Below are 21,756 nucleotides of genomic sequence, written 5' to 3'. Positions count from 1 at the left end.
GGCTATTAGCCAGGATGGGCATGGATGGCATCCCTAGCCTTGCTTTTTTCAGAAGCTGAGAATGGGCAAGACAGGTCAAATCACTTGATTGCCTGTTCTGTTCATTCCCTCTGAAGCACCTGGCATTGGCCACTGTTGAAAGACAGGATACTGGGCTAGATGGACCATTGGTATGACCCAGTATGGCCCTTATGTCTTCAAATAAGAATTTTTTTCTTGTTAAAAGTCTAGTGGATAACCAATATCTAACAATCCAGGAAAACAGCAAGTCAAGACTTGTGCAGAGGAAACATGCACTGTGGTGATGGAGAAGGAAGGGGTGTCAAACAGGAGGCAGGTGTGGAACTAAAGTACATAAAGTGGAAGTGACTTAAGCAGTAGGTGAGAGCCACAGGAGACTGTTCAGGGAGGCTGAAGTCCTGTTGTTCGTGAATATCTCAAGAAGCCGCAACACCTTTAAATGTGAGCTGAACGAATCTGAATCTTGGCGAATAAATTAAGTTCTGTATTACACCTGAAATTACAAACTGTAACTGTACAGAACTGTACTATCTACATCGATTTGTCAGAAGAATCAACTAGTGCAAGAGAAACAAAACTTTGAGCTTTCATTTTAGTAAGCCAGCAAAGTGTTTTTCAGATCCTGTATGCAAGCTGCGTTTGTTTTCAGTTTACATGCACAATTTTGAGATGTGAAATTTTTATTGAAGAGCACTCTTAGACGCCGTGATGGGAGTTACAGGAAAAAAGCCACAGGTAGGTAACTAACAGCCACAGAAATGAAAATAGATCACAATTAAAGGTAATTTTCTCTTTTGATGCTTTGGTCAGTAACAAATCCAATTCCTCCCTTTATCATCTGCTATTACTAGATCATTGTCCTGTTTTGTGGATTACGTAACACTTGTAGACACAACTGAAAAAGTGAACTAGCTATCCCCCACAACAACTGAAAGTCATAAGAAATCATTAAAAACAAAACCGAACAATTTCTGAATTTTATTTTTAGTAAAAATTTAGATCCTAGATGGATACAGCATCTGTAAAACAAAAACAACAAAACAATCAAGTTAGAGATTTTGTTACTAAACTAAAAAGTTAACACACATTTTAATAGGAGTACTCATGGCACCTCCTGTTATTTTTGCGGATACAGACTAACACGGCTGCTACTCCGAAACACATTTCTAATTAATCCTTCTCTAAACCACCCACGCAGATAGCTAGTAGTTTGCACAGATCATTCTTTGACAGATTACTGGTCTAGTGGACGGAGGGAAGCAGGTGTGTTAGATCTTGATTTTAGTAAGGTTTTTGATACAGCACTACCTGACATTCTCATTAGCAAAGGAGGTCTATACAAAATTACTGCAAGGTAGGGTGCACCACCGTACTCAAAGAGTAGTTACCAATGGTTGACTATCAAACAGGGAGAGGGTATTTGGGGGTGGGGTCACATAGGCGTCAATCCGGGTCTGGTACTAGTCAATATTTTCCTTCATGATTTCGATAATGGACTACCCAAATAAATATGCTTCCATGATTTACAGGTGACTCCAATTTCTAGCTGTAATGGCAGATAAGCTCCTGAATAGGCTTACAAGGCAGGATGTGGAATCCTTAGCATTTGGAGGTTTTTAAGAAAAGGTTGGGCAAACTCCTGTTAGGAGCGGTCTAGATTCTCTTGGCCCTGCCAGAGCAGGGGGCTGGACTAGATGACCTCTCAAGATACCTTCCAGCCTAACACTGCCATGATGTGGTGATGATTCTACATCAGCAGTGGGCAAACTTTTTGGTCCAAGGGCCACACCGAGGAATAGAAATTGTATGGCAGGCCACGAATGCTCACAAAATTGGGGTTGGGGTGCAGGAGGGGGCGAGGGCTCTGGTTGGGGGTGCAAGCTCCAGGGTGGGGCCAGAAATCAGGAGTTCAGGGTGTGGGAGGGAGCTCTGGGCTGGGGTGCGGGAAGGGGTGCAGGCTCTTGATGAGGGTGTGGGTTCAGAGGGTGGGGATGAGGGGTTTGGGATCAATGGGTTTGGAGGGCGGGATGGGAATCAGAGCTGGGGCAGGGGGTTGGGGTGCAGGGAGAGGCTCAGGGGTGCAGGCTCTGGGCAGAACTTACCTCAAGCGACTCCCGGAAGCAGCGACAAGTCCCTTCTCCAGCTCCTAGGTGGAAGCGCAGCTAGGCAGCTCTGCACACTGCCCCATCTGCAGGCACCACCCCTGCAGCTCCCATTAACTGTGGTTCCCAGGCAATGGGAGCTGCGGGGGCAGCATGCAGAACAGAGCCCCTTGGCTGCCCCTACGTGTAGGAGCTAGAGGGGGGCCATGCTGCTGCTTCCAGGAGCCGCATGGAGCGTCCCCTGACCCTGCTCCATGGCTAGAGCATCAGAGTAGGGAAAGCCCAGACCCCACTCCCCAGCGGGAGTTCGAGGGCCGAATTAAAATGGCTAGTGGGCCAGATCTGGCCCATGGGCCATAGTTTACCCATCCCTGTTCTACACAGAAGAATGGAAGAGCACAGAACATGGTTCCGTCTTTGGGAAGTGCTCTTTGCGGGGGCAGCCCATCTTCCATCCTAGCTGGGGGAATGAGAGGATAGCTGCTCTCTTTTACCCAGCTGCAATGAAGGATAGTACTTGTGCTCCTCCAACAGTGGTTTTTCTATAGGATAATGAAAGCTGAGCAGGGTCACATCTGACTCTGATACTGTTCTTGACAATACCACTAAGATGACAGTGTGAACAGGAGCAACAGTTTGACTGGTGACACAGAAAGCCAAGGAGGAGGTTCTCCTGGAGGTGCATGGGTAACAGCACATGTGAGTTTTGGGTCTATGACCAGACTTGGGAGAGATTCATTTAGTCCCCAGCCAGAAGCAGGGCTAATATGGTGAGGACATTTGGGGAAGATGAGGGAAAGAAAAATAAAGACCTTAGAACACCCTGACCACCAAAAAAGGGGGAGTGGACCAGGAGACAGAAAATAAGGCTGGGGGAGAGAGGAGAAGAAAAAAGTAGGTGTACAAAGTTTGAGGGAGAGGGAAAGGAAAGCAAGAGTAAATAATCTTTAAGGGGTGATAACAGTGAAGTTAAACCTTTCCCATTGCCAGAGTACAGATCCCAACATGCACCTATCACAGGCCCTGTGGAAGATGCACACTGGAAACAGGGGAAAGGGAATGTTTGTATATTTCCCCATACCAATGTAACATTTTCTCAGCTGTCAGGAAAAAGAATTCCCTACTAGAGTACTGTACTCACCACTCTGATTCTGTGTCCAATGGCCTTAGCAGGAAGGTTGGACCGGAACTTGGCACGAACCATGCCACTGTTTCCATGTGCACGCGTTACCTTCCCCCAAATCACTCGTGTTCTGTTGGGCTTCCCACCAGGAGTCACGGTGTTGCTAACAGACAGAAGACTGTCAAATCCTGGGCATTCCACTCCTAACCAAGTGCCCGTCTACTTAAAGCAACAGTGGCAGGGTAAAAACACCATCTTTTAAAATAAGTTTCATTCCCTCTATTATCATGGCTCCCTTGGAATAGTCAAACTGAAAGTTTAGAAACATTTATTTGGTCACCCCTAATGCAGATTTGCTTTCATCCAAGCTGACAGAAATGCACATTGTGAAGAGATTTTTTTCAGTGATCTCATTAGCATGAGGTTGTGATGTTTGGATTGCAAATTCAGCAGGGGAACAGGTTTAAACCCAAATATAAAAGTACGAAAACATGTCTGTAAATTTGTTCCAACAAGCTGTGGGTGGACCTAACAGTGTCGCTTTACAAATCACCCTTCAAGCAACAGTCTTCTACCTGTCATATTAATTCAGTAATTTACAGACTTAAATCAAACTAAAATAGATATAAGCCAGTTGGCAAACTTGCTGAATTGTGTCCCCAGAGATCTGTACCAGTTTAACTCATTCAATTAGTTAAACCAGTGCAAGTTGTATGTGTAGATCCTCCTCCTATCTCTTAGCATTAGTCTACACTGCAAATATGCCTTGTGTGGTTGAAGCAGAGCTCTAAACAAAAAAACAAACAAACCACCCCCACAAGGAGTGCGGCTCCCAGTGCTGGAGCACTGTTTACACCGGCGCTTTACTGCACTGCAACTTGATGCACTCAGAAGGGTGCTTTTTCACATCTCTGAGTGAGAAAGTTGCAGCGCTGTTAACTGCCAGTGTAGACAAGCCCTTAGATTTACCTTTCAGAGCTGATATGTCTGGGATTTGCAGGCTTCAAACACTCCCCTCTGATGCATTCCAAACACTGTATCTATTTCAAGTACTGGTACTAACTGGGAAAAGTATTCTGCCTAGTGATTTATTGGATGATTTGCAAATAATGATATAATACATATTCAAGCAAACAATATTACACATTAGAATTCTATTTCTACATGCATGTGGGTCAAACTGCTAAATGTAAACCTAACAGCATAATTTTGTTTTTATAATTTCAAAACACAGTATTCTCATATGCCTCAGCAGCTTACAGATGAGAACTAATAGCTGTTTATAACTCAAAACACATAGCTTCTGGGGTGTCAACAGCACAATATGAAGTATGCCAGTTTCACATTTGACAGCATGGTGAAATATAGATTATTTCCCCTCAATATGCAATAACCTTAGTGTTCACTATCTTTAGGTGCAATCTAAACCACTGGGAGCACAGCACAGTTTAAAGTTATATGCAACAGTAGTTACAATTCACATCATGTAATAAGTCACTTACCCATCCCCAGACCACCTGCAAGAAAAATCAAAACCCTCACACAGCCCAACCCACTTCTATTAAAACACGAAAAGAGAAACATTCTGCTGTGTGTGTCTGGCCAACTATCAAAGGGAAGAAGAGGGCTTCCCACCAAGCATGCCCTGATTCCCTCAACCCTTCTAGATGTATTAATCTAGAAGTTATCAGTTTGAGTGACTCCAGCGACTAACTGTAGAGGAAAAGAAGAGGTTTCCAAGATGTCCAGGTCCAAACCAGAACCTTGAATTCCACCCAGGTACATAATGAAAGCCAGAATGGTCTCTGGAGCACAGGGAAAAAGCACTCGCTGTATGAAACATTCTAAATGGGAAACCACGTTCTGGACTAGTTGTGCCCTAAAGCAGTTGTTTTCAACCTTTTTTCATTGTGGACCCCCTAAAAAATTGCAAATGGAGGTGCAGATCTCTTTGGAAATCTCAGACATAGTCTGCGGGCCCTCAGGTGTCCGACCACAGTTTGAAAGTCACTGCCTTAATCTAATCAGGAGGCAACAAAGGCACAGATATCTGCACCAAGATCCACGTCAATAGAAAAAGTCAACCTGCTATGCAAACAAAGAAGGGAATAACCCCAAACTTACAAACCTACAGTACTTCTGGGGCATCTATCAGCAGCAGCAATGATGGTGATCAGATATATGCACACGCAAAAGCAGATAAGAATTTATTCAATCCCTTCAGGTTACAAAGCAAACCCTCACTAAAAGGGGATTATATTAATTCTGCCACTTAAAGCACTGAAGTATCACAGTGAAGGACACTTCAGTCCAGTCCAAATACTGACTTGACTTCAGTTCACACCAGGTGAGAAGACTCAAGCACAACCCATCACTCTCACCAGAACCATTAGCCTTTTAACTCAGCATTTCTACAAGACCAATCATAGTGATGTTTACACATTACCATTTAATACGTGAATTAATTTGGTACAAAGAATTGTGAAAGCGAAAATGAAATCCCAAAACGGAACCCAGTCCTGCACAATTCTACTTGGCCATTTTGTTTCACCATTATCATGGCAACAGGTATGCAAATACATTTATTTTCGTGAAAATTTATCAGGCCACAATTTTTACAAGGCCTATTTAGCATAACAAGAAATTCAGTTACTTACTTTTTAGCTTTGTATACATAGGCGCATCTTTTGCCCAAGTAGAATTCAGTCTCATCACGGGCATAAACTCCGTCAATTTTCAGAAGGGCAGTGTGCTCCCTCTGGTTTCGGAGGCCACGCTTATAGCCAGCAAAAATGGCTTTGGACCACAGTCTAGGAAATACAGAGCATATTAATGAATTGCCAACCACCAAAGCATATTGCATGTGAATAAGTTTTCTGAAAAAAAAAAAAAAACTTTCTGAAATAATTAGATACTATGCTAGTAGAAAGCATATAGGGGAAAAATGAACAGTGTTTCACTTGAGCAAATACCCTCACGTTCACAAAGTGCAGCTTCCTTAGCACAAGTCATCAGTTATAGAAATCCTGTATAGCCTTTTCCTTCCTTCCTTTTTTGTACTAGAACCATTTCTAAAAAAAAGTTTTTAAACACACAAACACTTGTCACAACATCCAAAAGGGATAGATAGTATATTCCATGCATGGTGAAATAGACTAAGGAACTTGGTCTGCTGTGCCACAAAAGTCACCATGTCAAACAACATAGTTAAAATGTTCTCTCTCAGAGAGAACATAACCATGTCCACTGTGACCAGTTCAAGTCTTCAGCACAATTCAGGACACTTAGAACATGTTTGAGGTCCTCAATGTTGATAAATGCAAAATAATACACATTGGAAAACATACACATATAAATGTTGGGGTCAAATTAGCTGTTACCACTCAAGAAATAGATCTTGGAGTCATTGTGGATAGTTCTCTGAAAACATCCGCTCAATGTGCAGCAGCAGCAGTCAAAAAAGCTAACAAGATGTTGGGAATCTTTAGGAAAGGGATAGATAATAAGACAGAAAATATCATATTGCCTCTATATAAATCCATGGTAAGCCCACATCTTGAATACTGTGTGCAAATCTGGTCACCCCATCTCAAAAGATATAATATATATTGGAATTTGAAAATGTACAGAAAAGGGCAATAAAAATGATTGGGGGATGGAACATCTTCCATATGAGGAGCGATTAATAAAAAAAGGGATCTTTCAGCTTGGAAAAGAACTAAAGGGGGATATGATAGAGGTAAAATTGTGATTGGTGTGGAAAAAGTAAATAAGGAAGTGTTATTTACTCCCCCTCTTAATACAAGAATTAGGGGTCACCAAATGAAAATTAATAGGTAGCAGGTTTAAAACAAAAGGAAGTATTTCTTCAGACAAACTGTGGAACTCTTTGCCAGAGGATGTTGTAAAGGCCAATATTTTTAACAGTGTTCAAAAAAGAACTACGTAAGTTCATGGAGAATAGGTCCATCTGTGGCTATTAGCTAGGATGATCAGGGATGCAAAACCATGCTCTGAAGTGTCCAGCCCAGGGGCAGGCAACCTTTCAGAAGTGCTGTGCCAAGACTTCATTTATTCACTCTAATTTAAGGTTTCGCATGCCAGTAATATATTTTAACATTTTTAGGTCTCTTTCTGTAAGTCTAATATATATATAACTAAACTAGTGTTGCATATAAAGTAAATAAGGTTTTCAAAATGTTTAAGAAGCTTCATTTAAAATTAAATTCAAATGCAGAGTCCCCCGGACTGGTGGCCAGGACCCGAGCAGTGTGAGTGCCACAGAAAATCAGCTCGCGTGCTGCCTTTGGCGCACTTACCACACATTGCCTACCCCTGGTCCAGCCTGTGTTTGCCACAAGCTGGGAATGGGGGAGCCAGGATTTATCATTTGATGATTACCTGTTCTGTTCTTTCCCTCTGAAGCACCTGGAACTGGCCACTGTCGAAAGACAGAATACTGGGCTAGATAGACCACTGGTTTGACCCAGTATGGTTGTTTTTATGTTCTGAAAAACTATGTTTAAGCAATTATGCTATAAAAGGAGTTTCTTAACATGGTTATTTTTACAGTAGAAATCTGTCCAGGCTGCACTTAAATCCATAACCAAACTGTAACATGGGTAATTGTATATGCAGTTTGCATCTATGAAAAAGACAAGCAGCTTCCAACTGTAACACAATCAATAGGTTGCAATCACATTCTAACAACTGCTGACAGACAGGGCCAGTTACTATGTCTGTGACCTAATTATCCAGTCCTACTTCCTGTCTGTGCACAGCACTCTGCAAAGAGTGGTGCGCTGTGTGAAAAGCTGTGCAGCAGCATGGGATAGGAGTCTAGAGGTCCAAGAACATACTGATCCAAACACAAATGTGCAGTGTAACAGGTTTTGCAAAATTTCACAGCTGACAGATGTTTGGGATGGGAAGAATAATACTGGTTATGACAACCACATCACAGCAGAGGGTCAGAGCTTAGACATAGACTCAGACTCTAGGACTGGAAGGGACCTCGAGAGGTCATCGAGTCCAGTCCCCTGCCCTCATGGCAGGACCAAATACTGTCTAGACCATCCCTGATAGACATTTATCTAACCTACTCTTAAATATCTCCAGAGATGGAGATTCCACAATTTCCCTAGGCAATCTATTCCAGTGTTTAACTACCCTGACAGTTAGGAACTTTTTCCTAATGTCCAACCTAAATCTCCCTTGCTGCAGTTTAAGTCCATTGCTTCTTGTTCTACCATTGGAGGCCAAGGTGAACAAGTTTTCTCCCTCCTCCTGATGACACCCTTTTAGATACCTGAAAACTGCTATCAGGTCCCCTCTCAGTCTTCTCTTTTCCAAACTAAACAAACCCAATTCCTTCAGCCTTCCTTCATAGGTCATGTTCTCAAGACCTTTAATCATTCTTGTTGCTCTTCTCTGGACCCTCTCCAATTTCTCCACATCTTTCTTGAAATGTGGTGCCCAGAACTGGGCACAATACTCCAGTTGAGGCCTAACCAGCGCAGAGTAACACGGAAGAATGACTTCTCGTGTCTTGTTTACAACACACCTGTTAATGCATCCCAGAATCATGTTTGCTTTTTTTGCAACAGTATCACAGTTGACTCATATTAAGCTTGTGGTCCACTATGACCCCTAGATCTCTTTCTGCCATACTCCTTCCTAGACAGTCTCTTCCCATTCTGTATGTATGAACATGTTTAACACAGCACATTCTACACCTGAGATGGTGATACAGAGAGGAAACGTGAGAGATTTATGAAGCCCCCCAGCCAGTGTAACGTGTCCAGCGACGGTAAAGGATAAAGGAAGTTTTCAGAGCCCATCGCTCACCTCCCAGACATGGTGTCGTCCTGAAGTCCTGCTCCCAGCAGGCCTGAGAAGCACAAAAAGCCTTTAGACGCCACACTAGGGAATTTAGCGCCGAACGGTATCAGCCCCCCGCAGCGGCCGGCTCGTCCCACGGGCTCCCAGGGGACCCCCAGACAAGGCGGCTGGAGAGGGGAGCAGGACCAGGGGCTCCCAGCTGGACCCCGCCCGGCGCAGGCGGAACTCGGCTTTGCACGGGCCGGCTACTTTAGCCAGGCCAGGCCCCCACCGCGCGGGCCTTATCAGGGCAGCAGCCCCGCGATGTCCAGGCAAGGGGCCTCCCCCAGCGGCCCCTCTCGGGCGAGTCAGAGCCGGCTCAGCCCGGGGCCTAGCACCATCCGCCCCGCATCGGCTTCATCCCGCCGCCTGCCCGCTCCACACGGCCCCCTCTCCACAGCCCGGCCCCCGCCGCACCTGCCCCCGCCCCGTGGTGGAGGAAGAAGCCCGCTTAACCGGCCCCGCGACCTTCGCTCCCGGACTCACCCCCGCGCCTCAGGCCCAAGATGGCGGCGAAAGGGAGAGCGGCCGCAAAGCACGCCGGGATATGACATTGCAAGGACCCTTTAGGCGACCTTAATTAATGCCTGACTAGAAAAAGGCCCGTGGAAGGATGAATAAAATCCAGCCACTGCCCCTCCATCTCTCTGTGCTCCTTTCTCCGTGGGCAAAAACCTTGCGAGGGCGTGGTTCAGTGGCTACGCCTGACAGGCACCTGCTAAACCAATCTAGATGATAGGCCCCCGGAGTTTGGTGGTTACTATGGAGACAAGCTCTGTCCAGCCTAAGGCCTCTGTGAGTCTCTCCTCATTGTCGCTGATCATAGACCCCCAGTGGGGGGAGGGGAGAGAGCATCCCAGTGCAGCCCCCCAGGGGGGATGGCAGTGGGGCCCTGGAGCTTGGGAGCAGGCAGCCCACCCACCCGGAGCATGACGAAGCCCCTTGCGGGGCCAGGGGGTTCCCCATTGGTCCCCGGCTGCTGCCCCTGGCCCCAGGGAGCACAAAGGCCTGCAGAGCTGATGCACAGACCAGCCAAGCCAACCCCTCCTGTTTCTCCCCCACCCAGGGGCTGCCCATGCCAAGGTCATGGTGGGTGCAAGAAGGGCCAGGGAACTCACGCCCCTGCCGCTAAACACAGCCTGGAAAATAGGGGCTGGGTTAAAACCATACATAAACCAGGCACCAGTAATGGAATTAACCAGAAAGGGGGCAGAGTGCAGCGGAGCCGAAGCAATCCCAGCCCCAGGAAAGCCCCGGTTACGATGGACAACCAGGCAACGGCGGAGGATTAAACGCCAACTAGTATTTTTTTAAAAGGGGCCTTTAACCCAGCAAAGAGAAACAGCTAATGATGGCTGGGGTGAGGGGCAGCTGGGGGGTGCAATACAAACAAGTGCAATAACAAGCTGTGCATGAGCCCTCACGCTGAGCACGCTGCTTGTGTATTGTACCCACAACCCACCATTTGCTCTTCTTTTAGGCAGTGAGCTCTTTGGACAAGAGACTGTGTCTTCCTGTGCACTGGGACAGTCCGTGGTGCTTCTTCAGTGCTACTGTAATAGTAAGTAACTTTAACATTTATTTTTAATCCTTCATTTAGGTCTGGATTGAGGACTTGGGCTGCATGGGGCCAAAAGTACATTCTTAAGTGTTTTCCTGAATAGGAACGGATTAAGTATGTGTTAACTGCTTTCCGGAATCAGGGCCTTGTCTCTGATGTCGGTCATTTCCCCCATGCAGCTAATGCCACTGTAGGTAATTAAGGTAAATTTCTGAAAAGTGCCATAAGTAATTTAGCAGCCTAACTCCATTTTCAGAAGTGACTTTTGCTGAAAGTTGGGCTCCTAAGTGACTAAGTCACTTTTGAAAATGTGATTAGGCCTGGTCTACACTACAAGTTTATATCGAATTTAGCAGCGTTAAACTGAATTAACCCTACACCCGTCCACACAACGCAGCCCTTTACTTCGATATAAAGGGCTCATAATATCGATATCTGTACTCCTCTCCAACAAGGGGAGTAGCGCTGAAATCAGTATTGCCATTTAGAATTAGGGTTAGTGTGGCCACAATTCGACAGTATTGGCCTGCAGGAGCTATCCCACAGTGCACCATTCTAACCGCTCTGGACATCAATCTGAACTCGGATGCACGGGCCAGGTAGACAGGAAAAGCCCCACGAACTTTTGAATTTCATTTCCTGTTTGCTCAGCGTGCAGCGCTGATCAGCACAGGTGATCATGCAGTCGCAGAATCAAAAAAGATCTCCAGCGTGGACCATACGGGAGATACTGAATCTGATCTCTGTATGGAGAGATGAATCTGTTCAATCAGAACTCTGTTCCAATAGACAAAATGCCAAAACATTTGAAAAAAATCTCCAAGGCTATGATGGACAAAGGGAAAAAAAATCCTCTCTCGCCTTTTTTCAATGTCACCGTATGTCTATTGGATGCTGCTGGCAGATGGGTGCTGCAGCGCTACACAGCAGCATCCCCTTCTCTTCCCTTGCGGATGGCAGACAGTACAGTATGACTGATATCCATCATCGTCGTCCTGTGAGTGCTCCTGGCTGGCCTCGGTGAGGTCGGCCGGGGACGCCTGGGCAAAAATGAGGAGATAACTGCGATGGTAGCCCAGGAGGAGTGGGCGAGGAGGGAAGCAATGGGTGGTGTTGTTGCAGGGACACCCCCTAGAATGGCATGTAGCTCATCTTTCTGCGGGATGTCTGGGGCTCTGACCCAAAGCAGCCATTTGCCTCTTTGGTTCTTTAGTAGGCTTGCCTGATATTCTAGGCAGGACTGACTCTCCATTAGACAAAACTTAAAGAAGAGAACCATCTGGGGAGTCATTCCCATTTTTGTCCACGAGACCCCGACCGACCTCACCAAGGCCAGCCAGGAGCACCCATGACAGCAGCAGACGGTACAGTGTGACTGGTAACCAACTTGCAAAGCAGCAGATGGTACAGTTGGACTGGTAGCTGTCTTTGGTAACTTGCGAAAGGTAAGGGGAAGCTGCTGTGTAGCACTGCAGTACTGCGTCTGTTAGCAACATCCAGTAGACATACGGTGACTGTCAAAAAAGGCTGAATGGGCTCAATGGTTGCTGTCTTATGGCGTCTGCCTGGGCAATCCAGGGAAAAGGGCGCGAAATGATTGTCTGCCGTTGCTTTCACGGAGGGAGGATTGACTGACGACATTTACCCAGAATCACCCGCCACACTGTTTTTGCCCCATCATGCGTTGGGATCTCAACCCAGAATTCCAATGGGCGGGGGATACTGCGGGAACTATGGGATAGCTACCCACAGTGCAACGCTCCGGAAATTGACGCTAGCCTCAGTACATGGACGCATGCCGCCAAATTAATGTGCTTAGTGTGGCCACGTGCACTTGACTTTATACAATCTGTTTCCAAAAATCAGTTTCTGTAAAATGGGAATAATCCTGTAGTGTAGACATACCCTTAGGCTCCCAAGAGCTTACGTGCTTTGAAAATGTTAACCGACTCTGATAGTCCCCTCACCCCTGAAGGCTGAGGGTTCGATCTGTGAACCCTTAAACACACTCAGCACCTTGCAAAATCTAGCACTATTAATGGCATTTTTAAATAAAGCACTGGAGGAACTGTTTCAGGCATCTGATAATGTGATGTAGGCACATTTGCCAGGTTTGATTGTGTTCACAGCTGCTCCCACATAGGGAACATGAAAATCAGTGATGTTCCCTTTGCTAAATGCTTCTTATTTTGTCAGCATCAATGGGTTCAGCCCTAGAACCGTTGGCTCTTGGAGAGAATCCAGCGTGGTGAGGTCCAGCTATGCTGAGAATGCTTGCCTCTACGCTAGCATGCCCTGATGATACGATTCCTGTAAGAGTTCGTAGCCACAGAACTCTGGGTCAGCTACTGTTCCTGGATTCCCCTCACAGGGTTCGACATTGGAGATGGAGCAAGGAAGTTAATGCTGAAGAAATCTTTATATTAATTGTTCTTCTTATTTTAACAGCACCAAAAAGCATGCTAGATTCCTCTCTGTACAGCCAAAGGATGTGATCCCTGCCTTGACAAACTTAACTTACCTGAAAAATCCCACAGGTTCCAAAGGGTTTGGTGCCACAGAGAGTGAGCGTCCCCGAAATCCTTTCTTCACACATGCTATGCAGGCTAAACTCTATGTAGTAGCTTCTGCAAAGGGGGCTCTTCCATGCTCCTCCCACTCAATTCCACTAGGTTCTCATCCCCTCCAGCCACATATCAATATTTATTTTTTAAAATCAGCAGCTTGCTTTCTGACATTTGTAGCGCTAGTCAGGGTTCTGTACAGCCATTGTCCAATAAAAACCAGGGCATTTCTTATTTAAGGCTCAGCTGCTATGTGAACTCAGCAGTCTGACTCTGCCAATATGCTGGCAAAACACAGTGAGTTAGGGGTGAAGTGGCAGCCTCTGCTTTGAATTTCCTCACTGGTACCCATGATTATCATTTCCTAATTGGCCACAGGGGGCATTTCAGAGTGATGCAAGGTGTTTCCTGAGTTTCCCACCCCCACAGCTGTTTCAATCTACCAGGTGGCAGGATGGAGAAAGACATGACTACAAGGATCTCAGCTAGCAGTGTGTGGGCAGTAATCCCCAAAGGGGATTTATACTGTTTTTAAAATTATTTCCAATTTCCCTTCCCTTTAGGACAGAAGGGAGAGCATACGATAGTTTGCTCATCACCCCACAGGCTTGGGGGAAGCTCTGAGTCTCTTCACAAACCTTGTCTTGTCTTGTAATGAAGATTTGATCAAGAAGTTTGGTTGAGTACAATAATTAGTGTTGATGCTAGGATTGTCTTTTCTGTGTGTATAGCTTTAAAAGTAGAATTCAACTAGAAGAGCTCCTTATTTGTAATATTTCTCAATACACCAGACAGAGGTTTTCTCTACATCTATAACAGAACATAAACCCTGGCAGAGCTTACTGGCTTGGCACCAGCATCTGCTGAGTATATGGATATAAGAGGAAGCATACAGAAGGAACTAAGACTACATTAGGCTTTAGAGAAACATTGCATTCCAGCTTTAAGTTTTCTTAAAAGGCATTAATATCTTGAATTAATTCTCTCCTGGATAAAAATTGCTGATGGGGAGGAGGTGATGCTGTTAAATTCTACCTTTGTATCAAAATGTCAGTTTTTTCTACAAGAACCTTCAACTATTTTAATTCTTCTTTTAAAAGTGCTGGTATAATAATCTGTCACAGCTCTTTCAGAGAATCTTTTGAACTATATTGTCATCTTTGTGGCTGCATACTTTATATAAACCAGATGCAAAGGGACTTTCACATGTAGTTTAGACCCAAAATTTCAGTTGTGTTTAGAAAATGTCTATATGAATAAAACATTTTTAATTTGAAACATATCTCTGCCACAACATTGTACTAGTGCATGTTACCCCAAAGGACAACTATCAAAGGCATTTATAACATGCAAAATTTAGTCAGAGGGACTTCTATTTTCCACTTCTTCCTTGGATTATTAGTTTCGGAGTATAATAAAAAATGAAGTTTTTATTTTTTTGTACTAACTGTATTTACTAGACTAATTTCACTGTCAGAGTTAAGTGAAAAGAATAAACACATAATGAATGGTGACAAGTAGGAGGTATTTTTACATTCTTTGTTTTAACAATCCAAGTCATATCAGTAACAGCAGTAAAGACATTTTTTAAAATGTGATATCTTCTGACAGTGTTCATTTAAGAGACATAGCTGAAACAATCTTGGAACCATTAGTGATTATCTTTAAGATCTCCTGGAGAATGGATGAGGTCCAGAGAACGGGAGAAGGGCAAACATAGTGCCTGTCTTTAAAAAGGGGAACAAAGAGGACCTGGGGAATTATATACTAGTCAGCCTAACTTTGATACCTGGAAAGATGCTGGAATAAATTATTAAACAATCCATTTGTAAGCACCTAGAGAATAACAGGATAACAAACAACAGCCAAATGCCAAACCAACCTAATTTCCTTCTTGGATAGGGTTATTGACCAAGTGGATGGGGGGTAAACAGTAGACATGACAGATCTTGATTTTAGTAAGGCTGTTGACACATCCCACATGATATTCTCATAAGCATACTAGAGGAATATGGTCTAGAGGAAATTACTATAAGGTGAGTGCCCAACTGATTGAGAGGCTGTAATCAATGGGGTTCACTGTCAAACTCGGAGGGCGTATCTAGTGGAGTCCTAAAGGGGTCAGCCCTGGGTCTCTTCCTAGTCAATGTTTTCATTAATGATGTGGATAATGGAGTGGAGAATGTGCTTATCTAATCTGCAGATGACACCAAACTGTGAGGGGTTGCAAGTACTTTGGAAGACAGGATTAGAATTTAAAAATACCTTGACAAACTGGTGAATTGGTTTGAATCCAACAAGCTGAAGTTCAGTAAAGACAAGTGCAAAGGACTTCACTTTGGAAGGAAATATCAAATGCACAGATACAAAATGGGAAATTACTAGCTAGGCAGTAGTTCTGCAGAAAAGACTCTGTGGGTTATAGTGGATCACTAGTTAAATATGAGCCAACAATGTGTTGCACTTGCAAAAAAGGTTAATATAATTCTGGGATGTTGTGATGAGACAGATCCCCACCCTCATCAGGAAATAATTAAAGAGCTTCTCAGGGCACAATCAGCTTCAACCAAGTACATTTTGTGAGGCTTGAAAAGCCTATATATGGGCAGGTTCTTAAAAAGAAAGGTGCCTGGTCAGTGTAGGGTGGATAATGATATATGGGGAAAATGACTGCTGACAGAACAGAAACAAGCATTGGTGATGCCAGTTAGGAAACAAGGCAAAGTACATACAAGACCTCTTGCTTATAGACCCATTGCTCGCACATCCCATGTGGGGTAAAATCATGGGGAAAAGTATAAATGTAAGACTAGTGGACTACCTGGAGAAAAATGATATTACTGTCTAACTGAGGTACAAAGTGGTTCCAGAAAAGCAAGATGCAGAGTTGACCATATAATGAGACTAGAAACAGAGGTCAAAAAAGCATAAGGACTAAGGACAGAGGTCAAAAAAGCATAAGAACTTTGTGATACCAGCCTTCCTGGACATTGAATAAGCATATGACATGCTGTAGAGGGAAGACCTCTTATATAACTATGCAAAATTGGAATAAAAGGGGAAATGGTTTGGTGGATAAGGGACTTTTTTAGTTAAAATGGGAACAGCTTTATCAAAAACCTACAAGCTTACAAATGGAACTCCACAAAGGAATATTTACAGCCTTGTTTTGTTTTCCCTTATGATAAATGACTTCCCAGAAAGGGTGCAGATGTCAGTGCTATATAGACTAAGCATAATACACTTACATTAGACAGGAAAAGACAAATGAGGTACTCTGAGAATTTCTAAGTGGGGAAATGATTGGGGATTTAAATTCTTATTGCAAAAAATAAGAGAATGCCTTTAACCAGAAAGAAAATTAAGGAAGTTTGGAACTTATTTCTTTAGGATGGAAAAAATTCAGATAGTTCAAAAGGTTGTGGTCCTAGAAGTAGTGTTTGATAATAAATTGGCTTGTACAAGTCACAGACAATATCACACAAAAGTGTAAAAGTAGGATGAACTTACTCAAAAGCGTAGCTGGAAACAAATGGGGTGCAGATAAGAAGGTATTGATGATGTACAGAGCACTGATCAGATCAGTTTTAGACTACAGATGCCAAGCTTTAGGTTCGGTCTCAAAAACAATTCTTAGGTCAGATCTACACTAAAAAGTTAAGTTGACCCAACTACATTGCTCAGGGGTGTGAAAAATCCACAAAGTAGTTAACACTCAACCTAACCCTTGGTGTAGACAGCGCTAGGTTGATGGAAGAATTCTTCCGTCGACCTAGCTATAGCCTCTCGGGGAGGTGGATTAACTATTACAGTGATGGGAAAACTTCTCCTGTCTCTATAGTAAGTGGCTACACTGAAGCGCTACAGCTATTCCCCCATTTGTGGATTTGGAACTGCATGAAAAAATGAGGGAAGGAGAAACCCACTCATTATGACCAATGAAATTTCTGAATTTATTTATGAAAAATGGGACCAGCTTTGCAAAGTCTATACAGACAGCTCGGAAGATGACAGCACGAGTAGAGTGGGAACAGCTTTCTGTGTTCCTAGTTTTGGAATCCAGAAACCTAAAACACCATCGAATTGTGTGACCATACTGATGTCTGAACTGCTAGGGATAATGTTGGCACTAACTTGGTAAAAGATGTGCGACTGACCTGTACTTGCACCTGTCAGGCATTATGACAATCAGAATTGGAAAAGCCGAAATGACATAAGTGAAATAATGTTCCTAACTACAGAACTAATGCAAGCAGGTATCTGTGTAACAATAGCATGGATTCTATGGCAGTGGTCTCCAACCTTTTTACACACAAGATCACTTTTTGAATTTAAGTGCAACCCAGGATCTACTGTGCCCCTTTCCTGAAGCCCCGCCCTGTTCACTCCATTTCCCCCTCCGTCACTCACTCTCTCCCCCCTGCACCGGGTTGGGGCAGGGAGTTGGGGTTCGGGAAGGGGTGCAGGATCTGGGCTGGGGCCGAGGAGTTCAGAGTGTGAGAGGAGGCTCTGGGCTGAGCCTGGGGGTTGGGATATAGGACGGGGTATGGGGTGCTGGTTCTGGGAGGGGGCTTAGGGCTGGGGGTTAGGGTGGGGGCTCCTGCCGGCCAGCACTTATCTCAAGTGACTCCTAGTCAGTGGCACAGCGGGGCTAAGGCAGGCTCCCTGCCTTCCCCGGCCCCACACCACACCTGGAAGCGACCAACATGCATGCCCCTGAAGCCCCTGGGGGTGGGAGGCACATGGCTCCATGTGCTGCTCCTGCCTGCAACTCAAGCACAGGGCCGACGAGAGGGTGGGTGGGGGAGCCGGTACAAATTACCGGGGCCCGGCGGTCCGGAAGGGGGCTTGGGGTCTGGCTTCGTCGGCCCTGTTTAGCCAGCCTGCCCTTGCTGGGGGGGGATGAAAATTTTTTTTCACCGGGGCCCGAACCCGCTCTTGGTGGCCCTGCTCAAGCATCACCCCCACAGCTCCCATTGACCACAGTTCTCCATTCCCAGCAATAGGAGCTGCGGGGGGGCAGTGCATGGAGACCACTGCCCCACCCCTTCAGGACCTCAGGAGCATGCTGGCTGCTTCTTGGAGCGGCACATGGCCAGGGCAGGCAGGGAGCCTGCCTCAGCCCTGCTATGCTGCTGGACTTTGGTGGCCGGAGATCACGACCGACCGACCAGACGATCGCGATCGATGGGATGGGGATCACTGTTCTATGGCATTGTGGAAAATATTCTGTGGAAAGAAAGTTTCTGGATGAAAAATTGAGTCAGCTCAGAATCAAAGATTTTTCCCTACAGGGACTAGTGAGAATGTCAGGGAAAGGCAATAGTGCAAAAAAGCCTTGCTGTAGAAGGATATTTAAAAAACCAAAACTTGGGTAAAAATGAATGAAGAAGGTGGTAGTCAGAGTATCGTATGAGAAGGCTGCTGTGTCAAAACACTAATAAAGACAAAGTGCAGGGTGGTACTCTGTAGGAGCAGGACTGCAAGTAATTGCTTCCTGGCAGCAGGGGTTACTGACTGGGGAAATGGGTTGGCTTCCCAGGTCCTCTCAGAAAGGAGAAGGGCTGGTACTTCTCTTTGACTTCCCAAAAGCCTAGGACTCTGGTTTTTGTGGGCTGTGGAAGCAAACTGATTTTTTGTTCGGATTCCTTTAGCTCCCCTCTCCTCTGCAATGTGCCTGGAACAGCACAGGTGGAGGCTTGTGCCCTGTGTGAGAGACAGGGGCAGTGCCCACCCCTCTCCCCGAGGGGGTGCTAGAAAGGTATTGCCTACTACAAGCGTATTAGCAGGAGCATGATAAGATATGAGAGAGAATTGTTGTTTCACTCTTCTCGGCATTGGTAAGGATTCAGCTAGAGTAGCATGTCCAGTTCTGGGCACCACACTTTAGGAAAGATGTGGACAAACTGGAGAGAGCCAGAGAAGAGCAGCAAAAATGCTTAAAAGTTTAGAAAACCTGACCTGTGCAGAAAGGTTAAAAACCTGGACGTTTAGCCTTAAGAAAAGATGACCAAAGGGGGACCTGATAACAATCTTCAGCTAAGTTAGGAGCTGTTATAAAGAGAACTGTGATCAATTGTTCTCCATGTTCACTGAAGGTAAGACAAGAAGTAATCTGCTTAATGAGCAGCAAGGATATTTAGGTTAGATATTAGGAACAACTTTCTAACTCTAAGGGAAGTTAAGCTCTGGAATAGGCTTCCAAGGAAGGTCATGGAATCCCCATCATTGGAGGTTTTTAAGAACGTGTTGGACAAACACCTGTCAAGGATGGTCTAGATATAGTTGGTCCTGCGTCAATACAGGGAGATGGACTACATCAGTGGTCCCCAACCTTTCTCGTCTGGTGGGCGTCAGACAAAGGACCATGGCAGCGGAAGAGCATCCACCACAATGTCACCAAAATTCGGCGACATTTCGGCAGTGACACCTCTGGATGACACTGCTTGTCTGCGGCAAGCGGGGTCATCGCCAAAATGCCGCTGAATTTGGGTAGCATTTCAGTGGATGCTCATCCGTCGGCCAGTATGCGGACGCGTTTAGATGTTGGGGACCTCTGGACTAGATGACCTCTTGAGGTCCTTTCTAGTCCTGCATTTCTAGGATTCTATAGCAGGGGTGGCAAACTTTTTGGCCCAAGGGCCACATCTGAGGATGGAAATTGTATGGTGGGCCATGAATGCTCATGAAATTGGGGTTTGGGGTGCGGGAGGGGGTGAGGGCTCTCAGTTGGGGCCAGAAATGAGGAGTTCAGAGTGCAGGAGATAGCTCCAGGCTGGGGCAGAGGGTTGGGGTGTGGGGGGGGGGTGAGTGCTCTGGCTGGGGGTGCAGGCTCTGGGGTGCAGGAAGGTGGGACCGAGGGATTTGGAGAGTGGGAGGGGGATCAGGGTTGGGAAACTGGAGTGGGTCAGGAGTACCGGCCGATGGGAACTGCAGGGATGGCGCTAAGGGAAGGGACAGCGTGCGGAGCCCCCTGGCTGCCCCTATGCATGGGAACTGGAGAAGGGACATGCTGCTGCTGCTTCCATGAGCGTGCAGAGCCACGGCACACAGGAAGTGGGGCAAGCCCCAGATCCTGCTCCCCGGCTGGAGCTTAAGAGCTGGATTTAAACGTTTGAAGGGCCAGATGCAGCCCCCGGGCTGTAGTTTGCCCACCCCTGTTCTATAGAGTCAAACTGAAGATGCCAACAGTGGCTAATTAAACCTCCTGGAAAGGATTAATATCTTCAAGGAACATACTCCATGAAACAGAATGTCAAGAAACAGACAAATTAAAAATAGAGGGTCCTTTCACTGCACCCCACCTCTTGTGAAGCTAGAAACCTGGTAGACCTGAGCTAACAAATTATATTGATCTTCTGCCTATTTGAAACTAATTTCATATTCTAATATTAAATGATTACAGTTTCTTCAAGTCAGGAAGTTGCTGAAGAAAGTAACTCACTCTAACTCCAGTGCCGATACAGAGTATGGCTTAATCTAAACCTCTTTAGTATTCATAGAGCATAACAATGCCTCAACCCTGATAATCATGAGTCTGATCCATTTCCAGAGTGTGCTTGCAGACCAGGACTGTAATGTTTTGCAGACCTCAAGTGTTTGTTCAAGAGATTTTAAACATGGCCCAAGTCCAACAGTAGACAGATAAGGACTAGTGAAGATTTCTATTATTAGATTTTACTGTAATACCCAGAAAGCCCAATCAGAATCAGGGTCCTATTGTGCTAGATTGCTGTACAAACACAATCTCTTTTGTGTGTGTGCGTGCATGCGTGTGTGCACATGTGGGGGTTTTGTTTCTTTGTGAGGGGTGGGAAGGAGGGTTGTAACATGGACCAGAAGCTGCTATTCAAATACCAAAAGCAGCAAAGAGTCCTGTGCCACCGTATAGACTAACAGACGTATTGGAGCATGAGCTTTCGTGGGTGAATACCCACTTCGTCATCCACGAAAGCTCATGCTCCAATACGTCTGTTGGTCTATAAGGTGCCACAGGACTTTTTGCTGCTTTTACAGATCCAGACTAACACGGCTCCCCCTCTGATATTCAAATACCAAATAATTCTGGAAACCTACTAAGGAAAAATTTAAAAATTGCATAAGATCTTGACTGGCATTTGTTCCTTTTTCTTTAAAAATAACTTGCACAAATTGATAGTTTAAATTGTATGAGGATCTCAGCACAATCATGTTTATTTTGCCTTTAAAAAACCCCACAGGCTACAAAAAGCTAAATCTAAGACACATTCCTTCTAAGTTTTGTTGTTAAAAGGGATAGTATGGTTATTAACTATATTACAGTTTAGATGACAAACTGAAAACCTCTAACATACATTTCCCACTATTTATGGTGATGTTTACTTATGCATTTTGCTCAGCTGGACAAAGAAAATAGACTGGTCAATTTCCATTTAGCTTCAGCATGGTCTAATGCTATGGTGTTTGATTTGCAAAGGTGGCATGGGAATGCTTATTTGTATATAAACGTACTTTTTCCATTTGAAT

The 21,756-nt window shown here is 45.1% G+C and overlaps 2 protein-coding genes across 5 annotated transcripts in view; one reads left to right on the top strand and one right to left on the bottom strand.

The window, feature by feature from the left end:
- Positions 1 to 983: 983 nt before the first annotated feature.
- Positions 984 to 9,676, bottom strand: RPL35A (ribosomal protein L35a). The gene is made up of 5 exons (XM_030574750.1): positions 9,613 to 9,676; positions 9,094 to 9,136; positions 5,904 to 6,056; positions 3,265 to 3,409; positions 984 to 1,040 (listed from the first exon to the last, which is right to left on the bottom strand). The coding sequence occupies exons 2-5, from the start codon at positions 9,102 to 9,104 to the stop codon at positions 1,017 to 1,019; spliced, it is 333 nt and encodes a 110-aa protein (XP_030430610.1). The 5' UTR covers positions 9,105 to 9,136; positions 9,613 to 9,676; the 3' UTR covers positions 984 to 1,016.
- Positions 9,677 to 9,750: 74 nt separating this feature from the next.
- Positions 9,751 to 21,756, top strand: part of IQCG (IQ motif containing G) — a 42,376-nt gene continuing 30,370 nt past the window's right edge. For 2 of the 4 annotated variants that reach the window (XM_030574749.1, XM_030574747.1), the window contains exons 1-2: positions 9,751 to 9,921; positions 10,607 to 10,687. The gene's annotated coding sequence lies outside the window, so the exon portion shown is untranslated. Of the gene's footprint in view, positions 9,922 to 10,008; positions 10,216 to 10,606; positions 10,688 to 21,756 lie in introns of those variants that run through there. The other 2 variants (XM_030574748.1, XR_004001932.1) reach the window with 2 other exon arrangements.

Source organism: Gopherus evgoodei, chromosome 9, assembly GCF_007399415.2.
Source record: "Gopherus evgoodei ecotype Sinaloan lineage chromosome 9, rGopEvg1_v1.p, whole genome shotgun sequence".
NCBI lineage: Eukaryota > Metazoa > Chordata > Testudines > Testudinidae > Gopherus > Gopherus evgoodei.
The sequence above is the reverse complement of the archived record's forward strand: the minus strand, read 5'-3'. Positions and strand labels throughout refer to the sequence as shown.